Genomic DNA, 20,372 nt, shown 5'->3' on the forward strand with positions numbered 1-20,372 from the left:
TTTCCTTCAATGAGATTTCTTGCCTTGAATGATCTTAATGGGTTTCCTTACACTTGATTCACTTGATTTGAGTTGTTGATGACTAATAATCCTTGAAATCTTGTGGAATAAATGTAGAGAGATGTTTTTAGAGAGAAGGGATGAAATGTGGAAATGAAATAATAAACTTGGATCCATTATTTAATGACTTAAATCTGATCTGGAATAAACAGTACAGTGGTCGTAAACTGGGTTTATGGTCCGTATTCCAATTTACGGATCGTATTTTGTGACCGTATTTAAGCATATCAAAATCCAGAAAGGCAGGCTGAAAGATATCAAATACGGACCGTAAACCACTTTACGGTCCGTATTCCAGGTCATTTTTAGCCATTTGATCATTTGGCAGAAAGTTGAAGTTTTGGAAGCCAAAATACGACTTGGCAGTTTACGGACCCGTATACCACTTTACGGTCCGTATTTCATTTTACGTGCAACTGGCGAAAATGCAGATCTGCAACTTCCCACATTTTCAGAACCTGTAATTAGTCACCATGGAGCATAACCTATCTCTTATTCCAATTGCCTTCGGAATCTTACTTAGGGTCGTCAAATGTTATTTCTTACTCATGAAAATATCGGGTACTCGTACTCCTCACTGGTTCATTCACTTGGGCAACAATGGAGGCTTTTTCCGAGGTGTAACACTTCAAGACTCTGATTGGGACTTTACCTTTCAAACTAGTTTTTCGTAAAGCATGTCACCTGCCAGTTGAACTCGAACATAAATCCATGTGGGCCTTGAAGAAATTTAACATGAATTGAGAAGAAGCGACCAAACTCAAGTTGTTTCAACTCAATGAGATGGATGAGTTCCGCTATCAGGCCTATGAAAGTGCAGCATTATATAAAGAAAAGATGAAGCAGTATCATGACAAGAAGATCCTGAAGCGGGAATTCTACAAGGGTGATCCTGTCCTATTATTTAATTCTAGATTGAAGCTGCTACCGGACAAACTGAAATCATGGTGGCCAGGTCCCTTTGAAGTTGTAAGTGTCTCACCCCATGGTGCTATTGAATTGAAGTCCGAAGATGGAAATCGGACATTTAAGGTAAACGGGTAGAGGGTGAAGCACTACCATGGTATGATTTCGGGAGATAGGATTGTTGACTCATATCGGTTGAAGCACCTGGGAACGAATGACAACTCGGAAAGTCCTGACCAAGAGTAAATTGGTAACATTGTCGTGCTGTGACGTTAAATCAAGTGCATCTTGGGAGGCAACCCAAGTTTAAAATTCTACAATTTTGTTTCTGTAGGGTTTAGTTTTTTTATTAGTATTATTATTGTTTAACGGGTGTTGAGTGCACAGGAACTGAAACTCGAAAAACTAGCAAAGTTACACCAGAGCACAAAGATGAGTCGTCGACATGTCGACGAACCGTCAATATACAATGATAGCATGCAGAGTTGGAGTTCTGAGAGTCAGCAGCTGCTACTCTGCAGGTAAGCAAGTCGATGGATCGTCGACACGTCCACGACACCGTCGATGTGCAAAGACATTCCGTCCTTTTACTCATCAACAGGGGAGTATTAATTAGTCAGAAAAACACACTGACAAGCCGTCAACATGTCGAGGACTCGTCCAAATATTTTGAATTTTTTTTAAACAGTCACGTATTTTAAAAGAAAAGTAACTGGCAGAGGTTATATTTTTTAAAACACCCATAATCCTCCTTTCACTCTCCCTCAACCTCTCCACTTCTCCATAATTCCCTCCATAAACTCCCCATAAATCCTTACATACTACACCACCCACTACAAACCCTAAAATCCTTCCTTCCCTATTACTGAACTACCCAACATCCTCTGCCCACAAAAACAAATTGTTCCCTACATTTTTTTGGCAGTTTCTTTTTCTCAAAGTGTCTTCTAATCATTCTAATAATCAAGTATGTTGAGAAATTCGGGCCTTTCTTGGTTCTAGTTTATGATTCTATTCGAATATTACTAAAAAAGCATGTCTAGGGTTCCTACCTTAATGGATAAAGAGAATGGGAAATAGTTGTGTGTTTATGCCATGATTAAATCATTTAGGGTTGTGTTAAATTGGTTAGGGTAGTGATATCTGTGATGTTGAATGCTAAGGGTAGAATTTATAACTTAGGGTTTGTACTTGTTGAATGAAATCCATGCTTAAATTTGCAAAAGTTTGAAATTATTGGTTGGGGGAGGGGAGTTTGGTATGACTGCTATTATTAGGACTTGTGAGAACGAGATATCGCACCCCCATTGAGTCAGCGGGCATTTTTGATCTACTTGTTGGTTCATTATGCCCGCCAATGGTCTGTAAAAGATCAATTTTGTTAAGCATGAAATTTGAGAAGTGAAGTCTGAGTAACTCCAACGGGTTAGAGGGTATTTCGATAAATTTTTTTTTTTAGGTTTGATATCATTATACCCACCAAACAAAACCCGGATAATTACCAAAAGTCAAAAAGGCCAATGATGAGGGTGAAGTCTGAGTAACCCGAAGCCTCACAACCCAAAATAACTGATTGTGTGTTCTCTGATTGATTGGAGTTAAATACCCGAAACCAAATTGAAGTTTGTAAAAACTGATATGTTGCTGTTGCCAGGACCGTAAACGTGTCGACGACACAGTTGACAGGTAGACGGACCGTCTTTGTACAAAGACGGTCCGTCGAAGCACAACGACGGTCTGCGGACCCAACGTCAGAGAACTGAGTTCTGTTTTTTTTTTGTAAAGCACTGTGTTTAATTGCACTCGTACACATTGACTAGATTGTGGTTTTTGATGATTACAGTTCGGTTGGATGGGTTTTGAGATTAGATTGACAACATTGGAGATGGCCCGCCCGACCACTTCCACTAATTCTTTGTGGGCAGAGTTGGAGCAGCTTAAGGCTGATATTTTACTGTTGACGACTCGTGATCGGAGCCTAGTAGTGGCACCACCACCTGTTGAGGCGGATATTGAGAAGGAGCTTCCAGTGGTGCAGTTAGTTGCGCCTACCGCGGCAGGTGGTCGGGGAAAGAGAAAGAGATTGGCTCTTGATGAGAAAGAGGTGGTAGAGGAGGTGAGAGAGAGTATTCGGCTGAGAGGTTCGAGTCTAGGGGAGCAGCACATGGCAACGGCCATTCAGATATCTCTTGTGGAGAATTTCCCATTTGGGACCACAAGAGCCACTTCGAGCAGTGCTGCAGTTGGCGTGCCATTGCCACCGCCCCTTCCTATTCTAGTGCCAGCAGCTACTAGTGCTACTACATATGGTATTACTGATGCTGCCACTGATACTACTGCTGGTGCGGGTGAACCACTTGATGCCTCGCAGACCGATGAGTCGCGAGAGGAGCAGCGTGCCTAGTGCGCCACAGGTATTCCTAATCCCTTGTTTCACTTTTACTGCATTGGGGACATTTTCAGTTGGGGGTGGGAGTATTTGATTTGTTTATATTATATATGTGTGTTTAGGATTAGGACCTCCTCGGCTTTTCTTTGCCATGGTTCTTTTCCTGAGGGGTTTATTTCTTGTTGAACCTGGAATGTTTAGGTCGTGTTTAGATAAAATAGAGTAATGTTGACTTATGTGGTGGTGGTTTGATTAACTAGGGCAGTCTTGCTTTGATTTGAGAAAAAAGTACTCCCCTCACGGTGGGTAGTCTTGTTTTGATTTGAGAAAAAAGTACTCCCCTCCGAATTTTTGAAAAAACTGGACTTGGTTGTTTAATTGACATGTATGCTTCTTGGTGTGACATTTATATTATTGGGTTACCTTGTGTGAGAAATTATAGCGGGGAGACTAATGTGTTGACAATTCTGATGCCATGTGTTGTGAGGTTTTGTAGATATATTCTCTGGTTGTGTATGTAATCTAGAACTTGCCTGGCTAGTCGTACCTGCATTCTGAAGATAAGTGAAGCTGTGAAATGATCTTAGGCCTTGTTTGTGTTAGGAACCCCTCTTTAGCCTAAATATAAGCCTACCCATAGATTAATATCCCTTGTTGGCCATTTTGAGCCTTAAAACCTATTCTTTGACTAGCTGTCATAAGCCGATACCCGTTCTGAATATCCATCTCTTTGCACTCGGTCCCTCCTTGGCACTAAAATAATAAGATTGAGGCTAAAAACCTAACCATATGTGGAATAAGGGGAATATGAGACGTAAGCCTAAAGTGGGGTAGAAGTGAATTTCCAAGTTAAAAGATATCGGTGTGGTAAGTATAGAGAAAGAAAAAAAAAGAAAAACAAAAGAAAAACAAAAACTATATAGAAATAGAATAGCAATAAAACCACAGCGATGCAATAAAGCGAAAAAAATGGAAGAAAACAAAAGGTGAAAAGGGTAAAAGAAAAGAATAAGGTGTAGTGTTCAAGGAAGGTGAGTCACAGTTATCCAAATATACATCCTACCCGTCCACGAGCCTACATTACAACCTTGAAAAAATTCCTAGTGTGATCACAGCCGAACTGTCCAAAGTTGAGGGTACTGAAAATAAGGGCAAGCGTATGGTATTTGCATGCTTAGCTAGAGAATTTCTTTGTGAGTGTGAGTGTTTCTCTTCTCCTTTGTCTTTTTGTGAGTGTGAGTGTTTCTCTTCTCCTTTGTCTTTTGTCCCATTCTGTGTGTATATATATGTTGGGATATTCTTTGGTCTTTGTGAGAGCATGAGAATTTGTTAAGTGACTGGTTTTTCGTGAGTCTTGATTCGTGTGCGCTATGGTTTCTTTGATAAATAGATGTCATAAATTGAAGCCTCATTGTTAATTGCAATGAGTCCTTGATTGGTTTTGTCTTTATTGGGGGTAGAGTCATTGTGATACACATGATATGCCGGAAGTTAATTGCCACAACCACTGTAGACAGTTTTTCTTTGGAATATCGAGACATTTGTAGATTGAGTCTGTTAGTTGACCTGCTTGAAGACAAGTAGAGACTTTAATTTGGGGGTGTTGATGTGCCGTGAAATTATTGCACAACTAATGCTTTTTAATTCTAAGTTTTACTTGTTTTCAAGCAAGTTTGTGTTAGTTTGATGTGTTTTGTGTGTTGTTGTTACACCTCGGAAATTTTTCGTGAGCCAACAATAAATAGACCAACGAAGGGCATGAGTGTGCGATGTTTTACTAAGTAGGGGATGACTATTTATGAACTTTGGAAATAAGAAAGTTGCAGAATTTCATTTCAGCCCAGTGGTCGTAAAATGGAATACGGCCTGTAAAGCGATTTACGGACCGTAAAGTGCCATCGTCCTTCAACATTCTAAAATTTCAACTTTCTGTCAAATGCATCAAATGGTTAAACACGACTTGGAATACGGACCGTAAATTGAAATACGGCCCATAAACTGAGTCATAAACTGCCATGATCTTCAGCCTACCTTTCTAGTTTTGATATGCTTAAATACGGTCGTGGAGGATGGACAGTAAACCAGTATACGACTCGTAAAGTGGGGTTTACGACCACTGTACACCCCGACTCCTGTTCATTAAAAATCAGATTTTGAGTTATTAAAAAGGGACCCTAAGCTCATTTTATTTCATTTCTCACCTAAACGGTTCAAGAACTCTCTAGAGTAATCCAAAACACTTCATCCACAAGAATTTAAGAGAATCAAAGGGAGATCAAGATCAACCACATTAAATCCATGAAACAAAGTGTGTGAAACTCAAGTGAAGTTCATCCAAACCAAGAAGTTCCAAAAGAGGTGAAGTAGGGTTTTAGTGCTAAAGGAAGAACTCCACTCTAAGATTGTTCCACCACCATCCAAGGTAAGTTTCGTGACTTTATCATGTTGTTTAAGGTATTGGAAAGCTAAGATGCTTGAATTGTAGAAAGACATGGAAAATGGGTCTTGAATGGGAGAATAGTGTCATAATTGAATGGTAGTCGAATGGAACCATAAACGTTGATGTGCCATGATTATGAATATGTTGTAAATGATGTTTAGACCAGGAAATAAGCATTATATATGAGAAAACGCGATAACGAACTATAACCATAAATGTGGGAAAAATGAAGAGAAATGGTGGATCGGGGCCCTTGTATATGAATGATGATTGTTGATTGCTATAGTGTAATTGTTGTTGTGGGTGTTGGAAGTTGACATAAAATAGGGGAAAAGTAGTATAAACAAAGGAAGTGCCGCCCAAATTTTCCCTAGAGTTAGTAACGCGTTCTTATAGTCGATTAACTAATGTAAATGCGAATTCTCTTTTGAAGGAAGAAACGCGCTATCGAAGGAGAGCAAGCGAGCGATAGTTCAGTTAAACGTCAAAGGTATGTGAGGCTAGACCTTTTATTTCTATGGCATGAATCCCATGATATGATTTTTCTTCCTTTCCATGATCCTCCTATATTCCGGAAAGCCAAGAGCCTAAGATCATGAATAGCTACATGAGTCAAGAGATATGATATGACGTTCTTATAAAGTAAATGATGTCGTTCCTTGTATACACTCACCTTATGTACAAATCCCTTCAAGGTGAGGCGTAATGTTCACAAATGTTCATAATGGAATCGAGGGGTCACGACCTTACATCACCTCGATAAAATATTGTTATTATAGAGGCCTTATGCATGTACGATGATAAGCATATTTTGATAAGCATATTATTATAAGTATTTTATGATGAGCATGTTATAATCATATTACACCGGGCCTAGTTGGCCGGGCAGTCATCGCGAAAGCGGGCAGCTTATACGATACACCATGGCCAGTTGGCATGGGCAGACACCACTAGTGGGCGACATGAGATGGTACCCCGGACGCGGGCTAATGTTACTGATTATCACACCGCACCTATATGGTCGGGCAGTTTATATATATATATATATATATATATATATATATATATATATATGATATGCATACATGAGACGATGATAAGCTTAAAAGTAAGTCAGCATGCATTACTTTTCATGTAATTCCCAGTCAGGTACAGTTGCTCCATACTTGATGCCTCCCTTATTTCCTTGATGTATTATTATTGTTTATGCCTCTCATACTCAGTACAATATTCGTACTGATGTCCGTTTTCTTTGGACGCTGTGTTCATTCCCACAGGTAGACAGGGAGGTGAGCTCGATCCAGATTCTTAGTAGCTGCCAGCTGATTGCGAGCACTCCATCGTCCGGAGGTGCTCATGATTATTCTCTTGGTATATGTATACTTTGGGCATGGTGGAGTCTTGTTCCTCCTATATGTATAGTATGTCAGTAGAGGCTCGTAGATGTGCAGTGTGGGTAGATGGTCTCACGAGAGGCTTTTATGTATACGTATACATTATTTTGATGGCTGAGAGGCTTATGTATATAAAAGTATTTTTATGTTCTCAAATGAAAAGACAATTTTCTTATGTCCTAAGCATGAATTGATAAAAGAGCATTAAATGGGTAAGGTAAGTAGCAGAACGAGTGGTGCTCGGTGGCTAGCCCCGGGTACCCGTCACGGCCCCTAGCTGGGTCGTGACAGTTGTGCAGGTATCTTGAAGTTAGAATGCTCGGAAAGCAAAAAACGGGGAAAACAAATGATCTGTTCTAATATGCATTAAGGACGGACCGTCAACATGCTCAACGGTCCGTCGAGTTGCCTCCTCGATAAGTTCCTGCAAAGTGATAAAGTCAATAGATCGTCGACTTGCACCATCGACATGATCGACGGTCCGTCGAAATGCTTCGATAATGGAAGTTCTGCAAAGTGAAAATATGTCATCAGATCGTCGTCATGCTCGTCGAACATGTCGACGATCGTCGAAGTTCAATGACGACCCGTCAAAGTGCACATCGAGCTGGAACAGGACTGGGATTGATTATTCCGAGTATAACTTGTATAAATACATGTTTAGGTTTTATTTTTCGGACATCTAGAGTTTTAAACTTGTAGTAATTACTTTTGAAGATTTTCCAAACAAATTACAGTAGTTACTTTCAAGTTTTATTCGTAAGTTCAATACAAAATTCAATTATGCAATCTTCAATTTTTTATTGTTTTCTTGTTGCCATGAGTAGCTAAACACCTTTACTGAGGTTGTGAACCCAAGGATGGGTGTGTTGTGATTGGGGATCGTGAAAGATATATGCATAATGGATTGTTAGGGTTTATGTGTTCTTTGTTTTCATCATATAGTTAGTGGTTGCAAACATTAGCTGATGCCATAAACTTTAGTTTATTTGGGAAAATAGCTAAGGTTAGGTAAGAACAAATAACAAGAACTCAAGGCTTTAAACCTTGTTTAATAAATTCACTTAGGAATAAGAGGAATTTACTTGGCATAATTAACCGTTCTTCATGCATATTTTCTTATCTTTTGAAAAAGCATTGAAAGAAATAATCTTTTCTTATTGGGAAATAGTTCAGATTCACGTAGAGGTTAAGTGCATCCATACAAATGATCCATTAGAAGTATATCAAGATAGATACTCATGATCATACACTTTATCTGACGGGGACACAACCTTGATTCTTTTTACCCATATATTTTAAACTTTAAATTTCTTGTCACTTTAAATTAGTCCACAAACCAAAACAACTATAAAACCCATTTTCTGGAATATACAGGACCGCAAGATTAGTATAATACTTGTTTAGTAAACTTTTTACGCCATATTATCTGTAGGATACGACCCCAACCTCGTTGGGTTACTATGTTTGACATCGTCTGCTTTACGTTATTAAAAGTGTAAATTTGAGCATATCACACACCAATCCGGACGAACCAAATCTTTCATCGTGCCATAACCATATCAATCCACATGGAATCAAATTCAGTCATGCCATAATCACATCAATCAATACTAGCCATAATCACATCAATCCGTACTAGGGTAACCAATACATATCTCATGAAATAAGCATGAATCATGTATTTAATCATATGGCATACAGTGCATGTAATGAATCTATGAAACCCACGTAGTATGAAGTACATGAAATATCCGAGATGAAATTCTAGCATGTGAATCAATGCGAATAATATTTCGTTAACCGGTAAGACATGCTAAGCATTGCAGTCAAGTAACATGGATGAATAAGCATAAATGGCTAATATTCCAACATAATACCCGGTATTAGCATAAGTGTTCGTCACCTCACTTATATGTTACCCTAATAGACATAGTGTAATCCAATTATCATTTAGTTGGAAAAAATCCCCATCAAAGTTAAAGTCTTAACTTTCCTCAATCCGAAGCCTTTCAAATGCCACAACGACCTTTCCTTTCCTCAAACCTCCAAACACTCTCAATTTATTCAAAAATTTACTTTACGGGGTTAAAACGAGTCCAACGATCCTCATATTGTAATATAAACAAATTGAACTAAAAAGTCCACAAAAAAGTCAAACCCTAGTCCTGAGGTAAAATCATAGCTTTGACCATCATACGAACCTATAGGTACCTTCAAACAATGTGTCTAAGTCTGTTTTCTCAAATATTTGGCTTTGGTCAATCTTTAACATTTAAAGTTCTAATTTAGGTTCGAATGTTCAAAAACGCTCCCAAGTCCTTGAGGATTCATGCCATCTGTACCTGCAAGTCATAAATCGTCAAATGAAACCATGGAAAGTATCAAATAGCTAGTGAAAAGGGGTTCCAAAACTTAAAGCGACTAGTTGGATCGTTACATCTTTCCCCACTTAAACAAATGATCTTCCTTGAACGGGTTTAGAATTGTACCTGAGCAATATCTACTCCGCATGTTTGACTCAGTCTTTCAAGTAGCTCTTCAATTGGATGATTATTTCATGGGTAAAGGGTCAAAAATAGCCCTCTAATTTGAAAAAAGGGCTAAAAATATCCTCCGAACTTATTTTGGGTCAAAAATACCCCTCCCATCCTTAAACTTTTCAAATATACGCTTTGATGGAAATTATCCCCCAAAATAACCCGAAATCATTTTTTAAACTCGCTCCATCATTTAAACCCGATCCAACTAAATAATAACCCATAAGATCCCCTTATTCTCCCGATACGTAGGTTTGAAGTTTGAGGGAATTGGGGAAATAAGGGGATCATATGGGTTATTATTTAGTTGGGTCGGGTTTAAATGATGGAGCGGTTTTAAAAAATAATTTCGGGTTATTTTGGGGGATAATTTCCATAAAGACAGGGGTATATTTGAAAACTTTAAAGATGGGAGGGGTATTTTTTACCCAAAATAAGTTCGGAGGATATTTTTAGCCCTTTTTCCAAAGTAGAGAGGTATTTTTGACCCTTTTCCCTTTTTTCATTGCACTGTCACTATAGCTATCTCTTTTGACCTCAGCTTCCAGACTTGCCTGTCCAAAATAGCCACTGACTCCTCTTCAATTGTCAGATTCTGATCAACTTGCATTGTATCTAACTGTAACACATTAGACTTATCCTCATAGTATTTCTTCAACTTCGAAATATGAAAAACTGGGTGAACACCTGTCAGGCTAGGATGCAAAGCCAACTTATAGGCCACCTCCCCAATACGCTGTAGAATCTCAAATGGGCATATAAACCTCGAAATCAACTTGTCCTTCTTCCCAGAACACATTACACACTTAACAGGTGAGACTTTCAACAATACGCGCTCACCCTCCATGAACTCCACATAATGAACCTTACGGTCAGTATATCTTTTTTGCTTGCTCTGTGCTCTGGGAAGTCTCTCTTGAATTAACTCCACCTTATTAAAGGAATCCCTTAGAAAATATGTAACTCATGGACTAACCTCAATTGCATCAAGCCAACCAATGGGCGAACGGTACCTTCTAGAATATAAAGCCACAAACAATGTCATTGAATGTCGGACTGATAACTGTTATTGTATGCAAACTCTGACAAAGGCAAGAACTAATCCCAATGACCTCCAAAATCAACCACACAAGCTCTCAGCATGTGCTTAAGGTTCTGAATAGTTCGCTCGGACTGACTCTCAGTTGTGGGTGAAATGTTGAGCTCGGGTGAAATGTTGTGCTGAGCTCAATCTGTGTACCCAACTCCTTCTGTATATACCACAAAAAATGAGATGTGAACTGTGCACCCCAGACTAAAATGACAGAAATAGGAACCCCATGCAATCAGACTATCTCATAGATGTAAATCATAGTCAACTTTTCTGAATTATCGGTGGTTTGGACCGGTAGGAAGTGCATAGACTTGGTCAATCTATCAATAATAAGCCAAATTGCATCAAACTTCCCCAAAGTATGTGACAAACCTACCACGAAGTCCATTGCGATCCTTCTCCATTGCGATCCTTTACCACTTCCATAAAGTATAGACATTTTCTAGGTCACACCATCTATTCTTTGATATCAAACTTCACCTTTGACAATTCAAACACTGAAATACATGACCCACTATATCCCACTTCATCTAACGTCACCAATATTGTTGTGTCAAGTCTCGGTACATCTTAGCGTCCCATGGTGAATAGGATATCTTGAACTGTGGGCCTCCTCCATAATATGTTGTCTCAAACCTCCCACCTTCGGCACATCCGTGTAAAACTTCTCGTTACCTAACTCATAAGGATCTACATAGATAGCCATGGTAGAACATTCTAACTCTCGAATTCCTCCTTTACTTTAGCCCAAAAGCCTTTCTTTCCATTATTCGTATTTGAAACTTCCTCAAACGTCCGATTCTCAATTATCTGAAATGCTCTGTATACATTACCTATTTTATTGTAACCATAATTTCAAATATAAACACTTGATATAATAAATACCATCATAAACACAGAATTCCCTCTGCTACAACAACAGTCCATTGTCAAATTTGTACCGGTAAAATACCTCAATTTCAGCTTATCTTTCTTCTACGCTCTCCAATACCGCTACTGGTACAAAGATCCCTTAGAAAACACGTTGGCACACACCATAACTCTAGAACATGAATTTATCTTTCCGAAAAAAAACGTTGCCTGCTCTAAGCGTTGTTGTTCCAAACTAGCCTTATCCAGAGCCGATTGCGATGATTCCAGATCCGTCAGCTTAATTTGTTTCATCCTGTTTAAGATTCTAAGACAATAACCAACATCAAATTAAAAATAAATCTTCCAGTGATACTTTTTGAGCCACATACTTGTAATTGTCCTATTGTGGCGACTCTGTAGAAATTAACCGATCACCCTCAATTGAATTCCTATGTCAATTCATATATACTCATCACATCATTGAGTATCTTCATAACTCATCAGGACTGTCTATATAGTTTTCATCAACAAAAGCATATGAACTCAACTTATGAATCCAAGTGTACCCGATAAACCTGTCGTATATCCATTGTGCACTGACACTCTATTGAATATGATGCAAATAAGCAACTTGTGTAAAACCTTCCCGTTGATATCTCCATATAACACCTGACGTTAAAAGAATCAATCTGACCCGATATAATTGCGCGACCCTCCAAGTATTATCGGTAGCCATCTGAACTAATTTCAAACACCCTTTGTCCCCATCTATGTGGCATGCTTTCTTTTTAGTCAGTCCCAAAAAGAATGTCACCTTTCTATATTTAGAAATAATTTAATGTTATGAGATGATTTACAACCAAACAAATATCTAAGGCTTGTTTTGCACTATTATACCCTATTTTAATTGGAGTCAAAATAGTTTACAACATCCCGGGTAATTAATACCTACATTTGATAATATAAAATAGGCTCGGTTAAAAAGGGATATGGATATTTCAACCCACCAGATTTTGTATTAGGGAGACAACTCAAAACATACTGGTGTAAGAAAATTACTTAATAATTTATTCACTGATTTGTGAGAAATTAGTACAAAATCATGATTAATTGGAAATACTAAAAAACACACATTTTCATTTAGTAAGACATACTCTCAAAAACAATATCTAGATACTAGTACTAAGATAGTAAACTTAAACATAACCTCTGATATAGTGTTCATGATTAAAGTTTCCAGCAAATAGGAGTTTGGAAATATCCACGAAAAGAGTATCCTTTTGGTTTGAAATGGCAAACCCTCGTAAAAAATGAAAACCAGACTGAAGGATCTAAATCATGATTCCTCTTGTGCATTTATACTCAAGATAACTTCAACAGGATTAATAAAGAAAACGTCACTAATGCTGTGATTTTTCTCACAAAATTTTAACGAAACAGATATGGAAATGGGGAAGGCCAAAAAAAATGATTTGCTATACCAAACACATTTTGTGCCATTTGAAGGAAAATGAACCTATAACATGCTTTGTACACAAGAATTTGTGGCAAAAAGAAGAGGTAACAAAAATACGAAGTAAGTTCGGATTTTCACTGTTCTTAAAGGTCACCCAGCTATTAAAATGAACACAATTCCTATCCCAAGCTGAGGTCAAACTTGCAGAATTTCCTCTTAAACTCTAATGAGGTACAATCAAAGCAAAAATCAGATGAAGAGAAAAATAACCTCTTACTAGCAACATTTTAGACTGAGACTTATTAGAGGTAGGCTGAACCCAAAACTGAATCTGCACACCAAGCAGAAAGTGTTTCATATACTGTCAACTATTACTTTCCATTTTAAACCTCGTCTTCTCTTTTAAGAAAAAGAAAACATTCTTTCCCCAATCGTCTTAATATATGCACAAACAAAATTTTATCTTAAGTAATCTACAAACAGACGCGCAAAACCAGTAACTACCTCAACACAATTACAGTTCGACGACATAGCAAGGTATACTTTATTATCACATCAAGCTTACAAGGGAAACGCTCGCATTTGTTCAGATATTCAGAATACCCCGAGTGGTCATATTATGCACTTAAAGATCAGATGCGCATTTCTCAGCCAGCAGGATTTTAAACACTATTCCAAACTATAATTTCTCTAAAAAAAAAGCGAAATGAGAAAAAGAGGCTTGTTAACCTTATTTATCTAATGCCAGCAACTGAAACAGGATAGTGGAATCAGCATACAATACAAAAATCTAAACATCCTCATATACACCAAATAAACCAAAAAAAACAGTCAATGACAAACTAATGCAGAACTGGAACGAATCATGGAAAATGCCGACGATAGGAAAATTACCTTTTAATGGTGCAGTGAACGGGACGTCAAGGTCTCCGATCTACACTCGATCTTGAAGTAACAGTAAATTAAAATTGCTTAATATGTCAAATGGGTATATCCGGATATAGTGATTGAAAGTATAAGTATTTCAAGTAGGATTTGAGGTGGCTTCCCGAACTCCTTTTGTGGGTCAAGAAAGTGAGTATTTATAGGGTGATTTTAGGGTTTCATTTGGGCGGGATGTTGAAATCTAAAATTCGAAATTGAGTCAAAACCCTGCTAATCCAAACGTTGAAGCCATTCACGTGTTTTGATTCGGATTCTTGCCCGAAATTGACCGACATTCTCTAGTCTTTGAAGATGTTCGTATTCATCCAAGAGTGGACAAAGTACTGAGCGGGGCAGATTTTCATGGAAATGGAAAGACAGTCTCTGTCTATTGCTAAAGAGGAACGGAAGTTAGCTAAAACGGAGGGGAGAGAGAGTGGGTGAAGAGAGAAGGCAGGGGCGGCGTGAAGTTTGAAGGGAAGAGAGGGACTGATCTGTTCACTTTGGTTTAGAGGGGGAAATATAAAGATTGGGCCGGGTCGGGCGGCTTAGGCGATGGGATGGACCGGGTAGAGGGTAATGGGTCGCGGATTGGATGAAAGGGGTAATGGGCTAGTGAATTAAACGAGTAGTGGGATGCTTTTGGGCCTAATTTGGCTGAATTCCTCTTCCATATTAATTATTTTTGGGCTTCTAATTTAATAACTAGTACAATATATACTATAATAATTAATGATTAATATGTAGAAAATAAAGGACTTGATAAAGTATAATTAATTTAACGAAAATAAAGTGATGACGAACCTTTTTGAAATTTGTGATAAAGTGATGCTAGTAATAGTGAAAAATGAAAATAACGATATTAATAGTGAAAAATGTTTAGCTCGCCAATAAATTTAGAAGCAGAAATAAAAAAAATAGAATAAAGAAGGGACAAAATTGGGTGTCAACAGATGACCCTCTTCGACTGGAGACGATGTAAGAGTTTTCGGGCGAAGAAGTTGACGTATTAGCCAATTTTGTTTCGACCAACGAATACGAACTCGGAATAACTTGAGAAAATACGGTTTAGGAGAATTGGTGGAAAATATTATGGGATAGAAAGGATTATGGCCGAACCACGGTTTTGAGTTGCCTACATATCTCGGGTTTCGTGAGAATCAAGCTGTATGTAGTTCGAAAGAAGCGGATCGATACCTACGCTACGCGTTTTTCCCCAATGTTGAATTATAGTGAGACTGGATATAGTAAAACGACAAGATTTGTGAAAGGAGTTGATTGAGTAGAGTTTTAACGGTGGATATGACAGAAAGATTAACCTACGTGTTACGTGTTTATGGACGTAGGCGGAGTTGAGTTCGAGAGTAGATCCGTGACCTTTGCTTGGGAATTTGATATTCCTCTTCAACATGTTTGCCCCAGTTCACTGCATCAGATAAAGTTCCACGTTGCGCTGTGTCTCTTTATGTAGGTTGTACTTTCTGTCAAAACTGAAATTCATGTCAAAATTAGTAATAAAGTCTGGGGTAAAGTTGAAAATGTAAAACTTATAAAAGAATTTAAAAATGATAATAAATACGAATGTGAAAATGAGGGTGAAGCCGTGTGGCTTATAATGAGGCGGTGTGGCCAAATGTTGTCTCTGGTTGTCTTCAGGGACTTGAATGAATGCGCGATGTTTATGCCGAAGATGTAATAATATCTCCAGTTGTATTTGGAGATTTTAATGATAGTAATAAGGCCTCCGGCTGTCTTCCGGGACTTGGTGATAAATGATGTCTGTGGAATTTAAGGTAAAGTCGTTAAAGTAGGTAAAGTGGATGATAAAGTAAAGTAATAAAGTAAAGAGTAAAGTAAAAGTGCAGCCATTTGGCTTATGCAGATGAGGCCGTGTAGCCACGTGATGTCTCCGGTTGTCTTCGGAGGCTTTGATGCAGATTCCCGTAAAGTTTGGGGTAAAGTCGTAAAGTGGATGATGTCTCCGGTTGTCTTTGGTGACTTAATGATAATTCCTGTAAAGTTCAGGGTAAAGTCATTAAAGTTGGTAAAGTGAATGATAAAGTAGAGAGTAGAGTCATAGTGTAGCCGTCTGGCTTATGCATATGAGGCTGTGTAGCCGAACGATGCCCCCGGTTGTCTTTGGAGACTTAATGATATCCATGTAAAGGTCAGGATAAATTCGTTAAAGTTGATAAAGTAAATGATAAAGTAATTGGTAAAGTAAAGTGATGGTGTAGCCGTTTGGCTAATGCGGAAGAGGCTGAATAGCCAAATGATGCCTCCGGTTGTCTTCGAAGACTAAATGTGGATTCCTGTAGAGTTCAGGATAAAGTGGTTAAAGTAGGTAAAGTATCTTGGTAAAATAATTGATAAAGTACGGAGTAAAGTGATAGAGTTGCTGTTTGGCTGATGATGTTGACAGTATCGTGACAGGCCAAACTAATGACACGTAATCCTGATTTAATTCGTCTTCAATCTCAACAACCTACAAAACAGGTATATTTGTTAATAAAGTCATAAAGTTATTGTGATAAAAATAAAATTAAAGATAAAGTTGGAAATAAAGCCGTTTGGCTTTTGAGGCGAGGCCATAATGAGCCAAATGATGCTTTTCGGCCATGATTGATAGACTTGACCGTTGATCTCGCGGTTTTAGGTTCCTGCACTCAAAGAAAAATTCTTAGTTTGGGAGGGGGAAGTTGATTCGTGTTGACTCGTTGTTGGTGCTCCATTCGTCTTGTTTGTTTGGATCTTGTGATCTCCGTTCAAGGCTCGGTAAATGAACAGTAGTGAAACAATTGAAAGAAAGTATTTCATTTGAAAGGTATGTATGTAAGTATATGTATAAGGAAATGTAACTATATGTATATAAGTTGTGAAATACACATATGTAAATGTATGTATGTAAGGAAAGATATATATGTAAATATATGTACGTAAGTTATAAAATATTTCTGCCAACTTCAGATTGTGACACTTCTGAAACAATTGAAAAGCCATTTGTCTATACTATTTCCTGTCTGGTAGCCTTAATATTATCGATGTCCAACTTTCTCTTGTCAAATCTTTCAAAATATGCCCCAGTTTTGGGCTCAGAAGGGTATACTAGACTTATGTTGTGGTGTGACCGAACCTTATATAGGTTGCCTACATTTCCCGGCAAGGGAATCAGGTCAGAACGTAGTTCGTAAGGTATATAGAAATAATTTGAAATTTTCTGATAAAGGGATCGAACCCGATGTGGATTGCCTACGTATCCCACCACGGGAATCAGGTCAGCGTAGTTCTGTTGTGTAAATGGTAAAAGGTTTGTTGGATTTCTACCTAAATATGACTGACCCGTATGTTGAAAGTCTACGAATCCCACCGAGGGAATCAGGCCATGTGTAGTTCTCCTTACATAAGGATTTTTGGATTTTCTATTATAATGCAACCGAACCCTATGTGGGCTGCCTACGTATCCCATCACGGGAATCAGGTCAGCGTAGTTCGTACATGTATTAAAGGAAAGGTTGAAAACTAGGTTGTCTAACCTAATGTCGTACTTTTATTTCTTCTTGAATGATAGCCTTCATGCTTATGTCGTTATCTATCGGCTGTTTCAAATTCTTCCAAGTGGAATCTTGTCTTGTCCTCTAATTCTTTTGTTATTCTCTCGAGATGTATGTTATTCATTCGTTCATTTTATGTCACAATCATAGAGTTGTCAGATTTGATAAATAAAGTAGAAAATAACAATAATAGATAATTAAGGAAAAATCAGAAATGCATTCATAGTTTTTGCAATTTAAGCTTCCAAAATATGAGGCAAAGCAACAAAAGTTTTGGGGCACGATTTAAGCCTCAATTTTAAAATCGTGCTATCTCAAAAAGTTCACTACATGTTCAAATCTACCAAGACTCCCGGCGAACCAAGGACGGAGTACAAGTCCAATTCTTCAAAGTTTCTCCTGGTTCGGCACCCTGGATGGTCGGTGTCTCGGTGTTGTGAGTAGTTGTAGTAGCAATCTTCATTGGTGCTTGTTTTTGGATTGTTCCCACGGGAGCAACAAAAGTTGATGACATGATGGCTTCTTTCAAATCTCCATCCTCCTCAACAGTTATCATGTTCACGTTGGCATTTTCATGAGTAGGTAAAGGATTGTTGTCCACATTGGGCCGAGCTCCAGTGAGTTTGATCGCTCCTTCCTTAATCAAGGCTTTGATTTTGTTTTTAAGCCCATAACAATCCTCAGTGTCATGCCCAGCAACTCCAGAATGGTATGCACAGCGCTTGGAACCATCAAACCATCTTGGAATAGGATCGGGAATTTTCTCCTCAATTGGTTGTATCACGTCTGCTGCTTTCATTCTTTCGAATAATTGAGCCAAGGGTTCAGCGAACCGAGTGTAATTACGGGTGTTTTTTTATGTCAGGGTTTGGATGGGCTTTAGGTGTGGCATGTGGTCGATTTTGGTAAGTTGGAGCTTGAACAGATTGATTTGGACGTGGGTTTTGATGGTGAGGTACTCGGGGTTGGTAGTAATTTGCTTGGGCGTTGTAGACAGGATAACGGGTTGGTGGAGCTTGGTAGGGTTCAGTGTATTGGTAAGGATAGAAAGGTTGTTGTGGATGGTAATAGTATGTAATGGCTTGGCTTGGCTTATGTGCTTGGATGTTCATGACTATAGCTACATCTTCTTTCTTCTTTTTGGTGCGAGGCGGGTTTGGTACGACATTCCTAGGTTCAGGAGGTGGACCTTGGAGTGTAACGGATGATACGCTCAAATTACACCTATTAATGGCGTAAAGCGGACGTTGTAAAATATAGTAACCCAACAAGGTTGGGGTCGAATCCCACAGGGAATATGGAGAGAAAAGAGTACTAATCGTATGCGATACCGGTCTTTAAATGCTTTAATCCTATTCCGGATAGTTTGAATTGATTGTTGAATAATGTAATTTAATACTTTGACTTAAAATGTAATTAATGTGAGAGAGAGAGAGAGACTAAGGTTGTGTTCCCCAATTTGATTAGATATTATGCTTCAGGTTTCAAAGTGATATACTTCTAATGGTTGTTCTATGAATATGCACTTGGTCTCTTAAAGACTTCTTAATGTTTCCCAACAGTTAAGCAGTATTTCCTCTTTATGATTCTTCCGAATATAAAAGAGTTACAATCGAAGAGCGACCAATGATGCCAATTTAGACTTATTCTTATTCCTAAGTTAGTCTATTAAACGAGGGTTAACGCCTCGAGTCATTGTTATTCAATCTTACCAATATTGACTCTCTTTCCCAAGAAAAGTCAATATAATGGCTTCGGCTAATGCTTGCAATCATTACCCAACGTTACAACTCAAAGATAGAATAAATAACAACAACCATTATACATATATCAATAATAGAAACCCATTCACATAATACCCATCATGGGATTCACAACCTTAGAATTGAAATTAGCTACTCATAATGTTTCTTGACAGAAAAAGCTTAAAGATTAACATAATACACTTACAATACTAATACAAGATGGAATGAGAGTGAAGTTGTTGCCTTAAATGCTCCAACCACTTCAAGATTAAAAACCCAGGGTTTATGCCTCTAAAATAAAATCTGAATGATGAATTAAAACCCTACATTATGTATTTATAGAGCCAAAAATCGCGCCAAGTTTCTGGACAAAAATGCCCTTACGCCACATTGTTACGGACCGTAACTCAGGTTACGGTCCGTCCTTCATTTCGTCATTTGACCACTTTGACGTTACGGCCACCATGCGACGGACCGTACCCTGTGTTACGGTCCGTCCTTCTGAAGCGTAAGTGGTGACAATTACTTGGCAACTCTCTGGAATTTTGGATGATGTTACGGTGAAGGGTTACGGACCGTAACATGAGTTACGGACCGTAACACTAAACCGTAACACTGAAGGTTTTATTGAAACTCTCTAGAAATTTAGCTCATGTTACGGTGACATGTTACGGACCGTAACATGAGTTACGGACCGTAACACTCCACCGTAACACTGATGGTTTCAATGAAAACTTTCTGGAAATTCAGGCCCTGTTACGGTTCAAAGGTACGGACCGTAACATGAGTTACGGACCCTGTTACGGTCCGTAACATGAGTTACGGAGCGTCGCTTAGCTCCAATTTGTCCGTTTTTTCAGCATTACTTCTCATTTCCGATCCTTAGTTAATCAACCCTATAAAACACAAAAATAACATAAGAAACAATATAAAAACACTTAAAATCAAGCAACATGTCTAGTTACAAAGGCATAAAATGTGCTAAAATTCACGGCACATCAACACCCCCAACTTAAGCTTTT

The 20,372-nt window shown here is 38.3% G+C and overlaps 1 protein-coding gene across 1 annotated transcript; it reads right to left on the bottom strand.

Moving 5' to 3' along the window:
- Positions 1–10,231: 10,231 nt before the first annotated feature.
- Positions 10,232–11,528, bottom strand: LOC132628429 (uncharacterized). Its single transcript, XM_060344210.1, has 4 exons — positions 11,459–11,528; positions 10,908–11,023; positions 10,706–10,792; positions 10,232–10,660 (listed from the first exon to the last, which is right to left on the bottom strand). Exons 1-4 carry the CDS (start codon positions 11,526–11,528, stop codon positions 10,232–10,234), a joined length of 702 nt encoding a protein of 233 aa, XP_060200193.1.
- Between the last annotated feature and the right edge of the window lie 8,844 nt (positions 11,529–20,372).

The sequence above is a fragment of the Lycium barbarum genome, chromosome 2 (genome assembly GCF_019175385.1).
Source record: "Lycium barbarum isolate Lr01 chromosome 2, ASM1917538v2, whole genome shotgun sequence".
In the NCBI taxonomy this organism is placed as follows: domain Eukaryota; kingdom Viridiplantae; phylum Streptophyta; class Magnoliopsida; order Solanales; family Solanaceae; genus Lycium; species Lycium barbarum.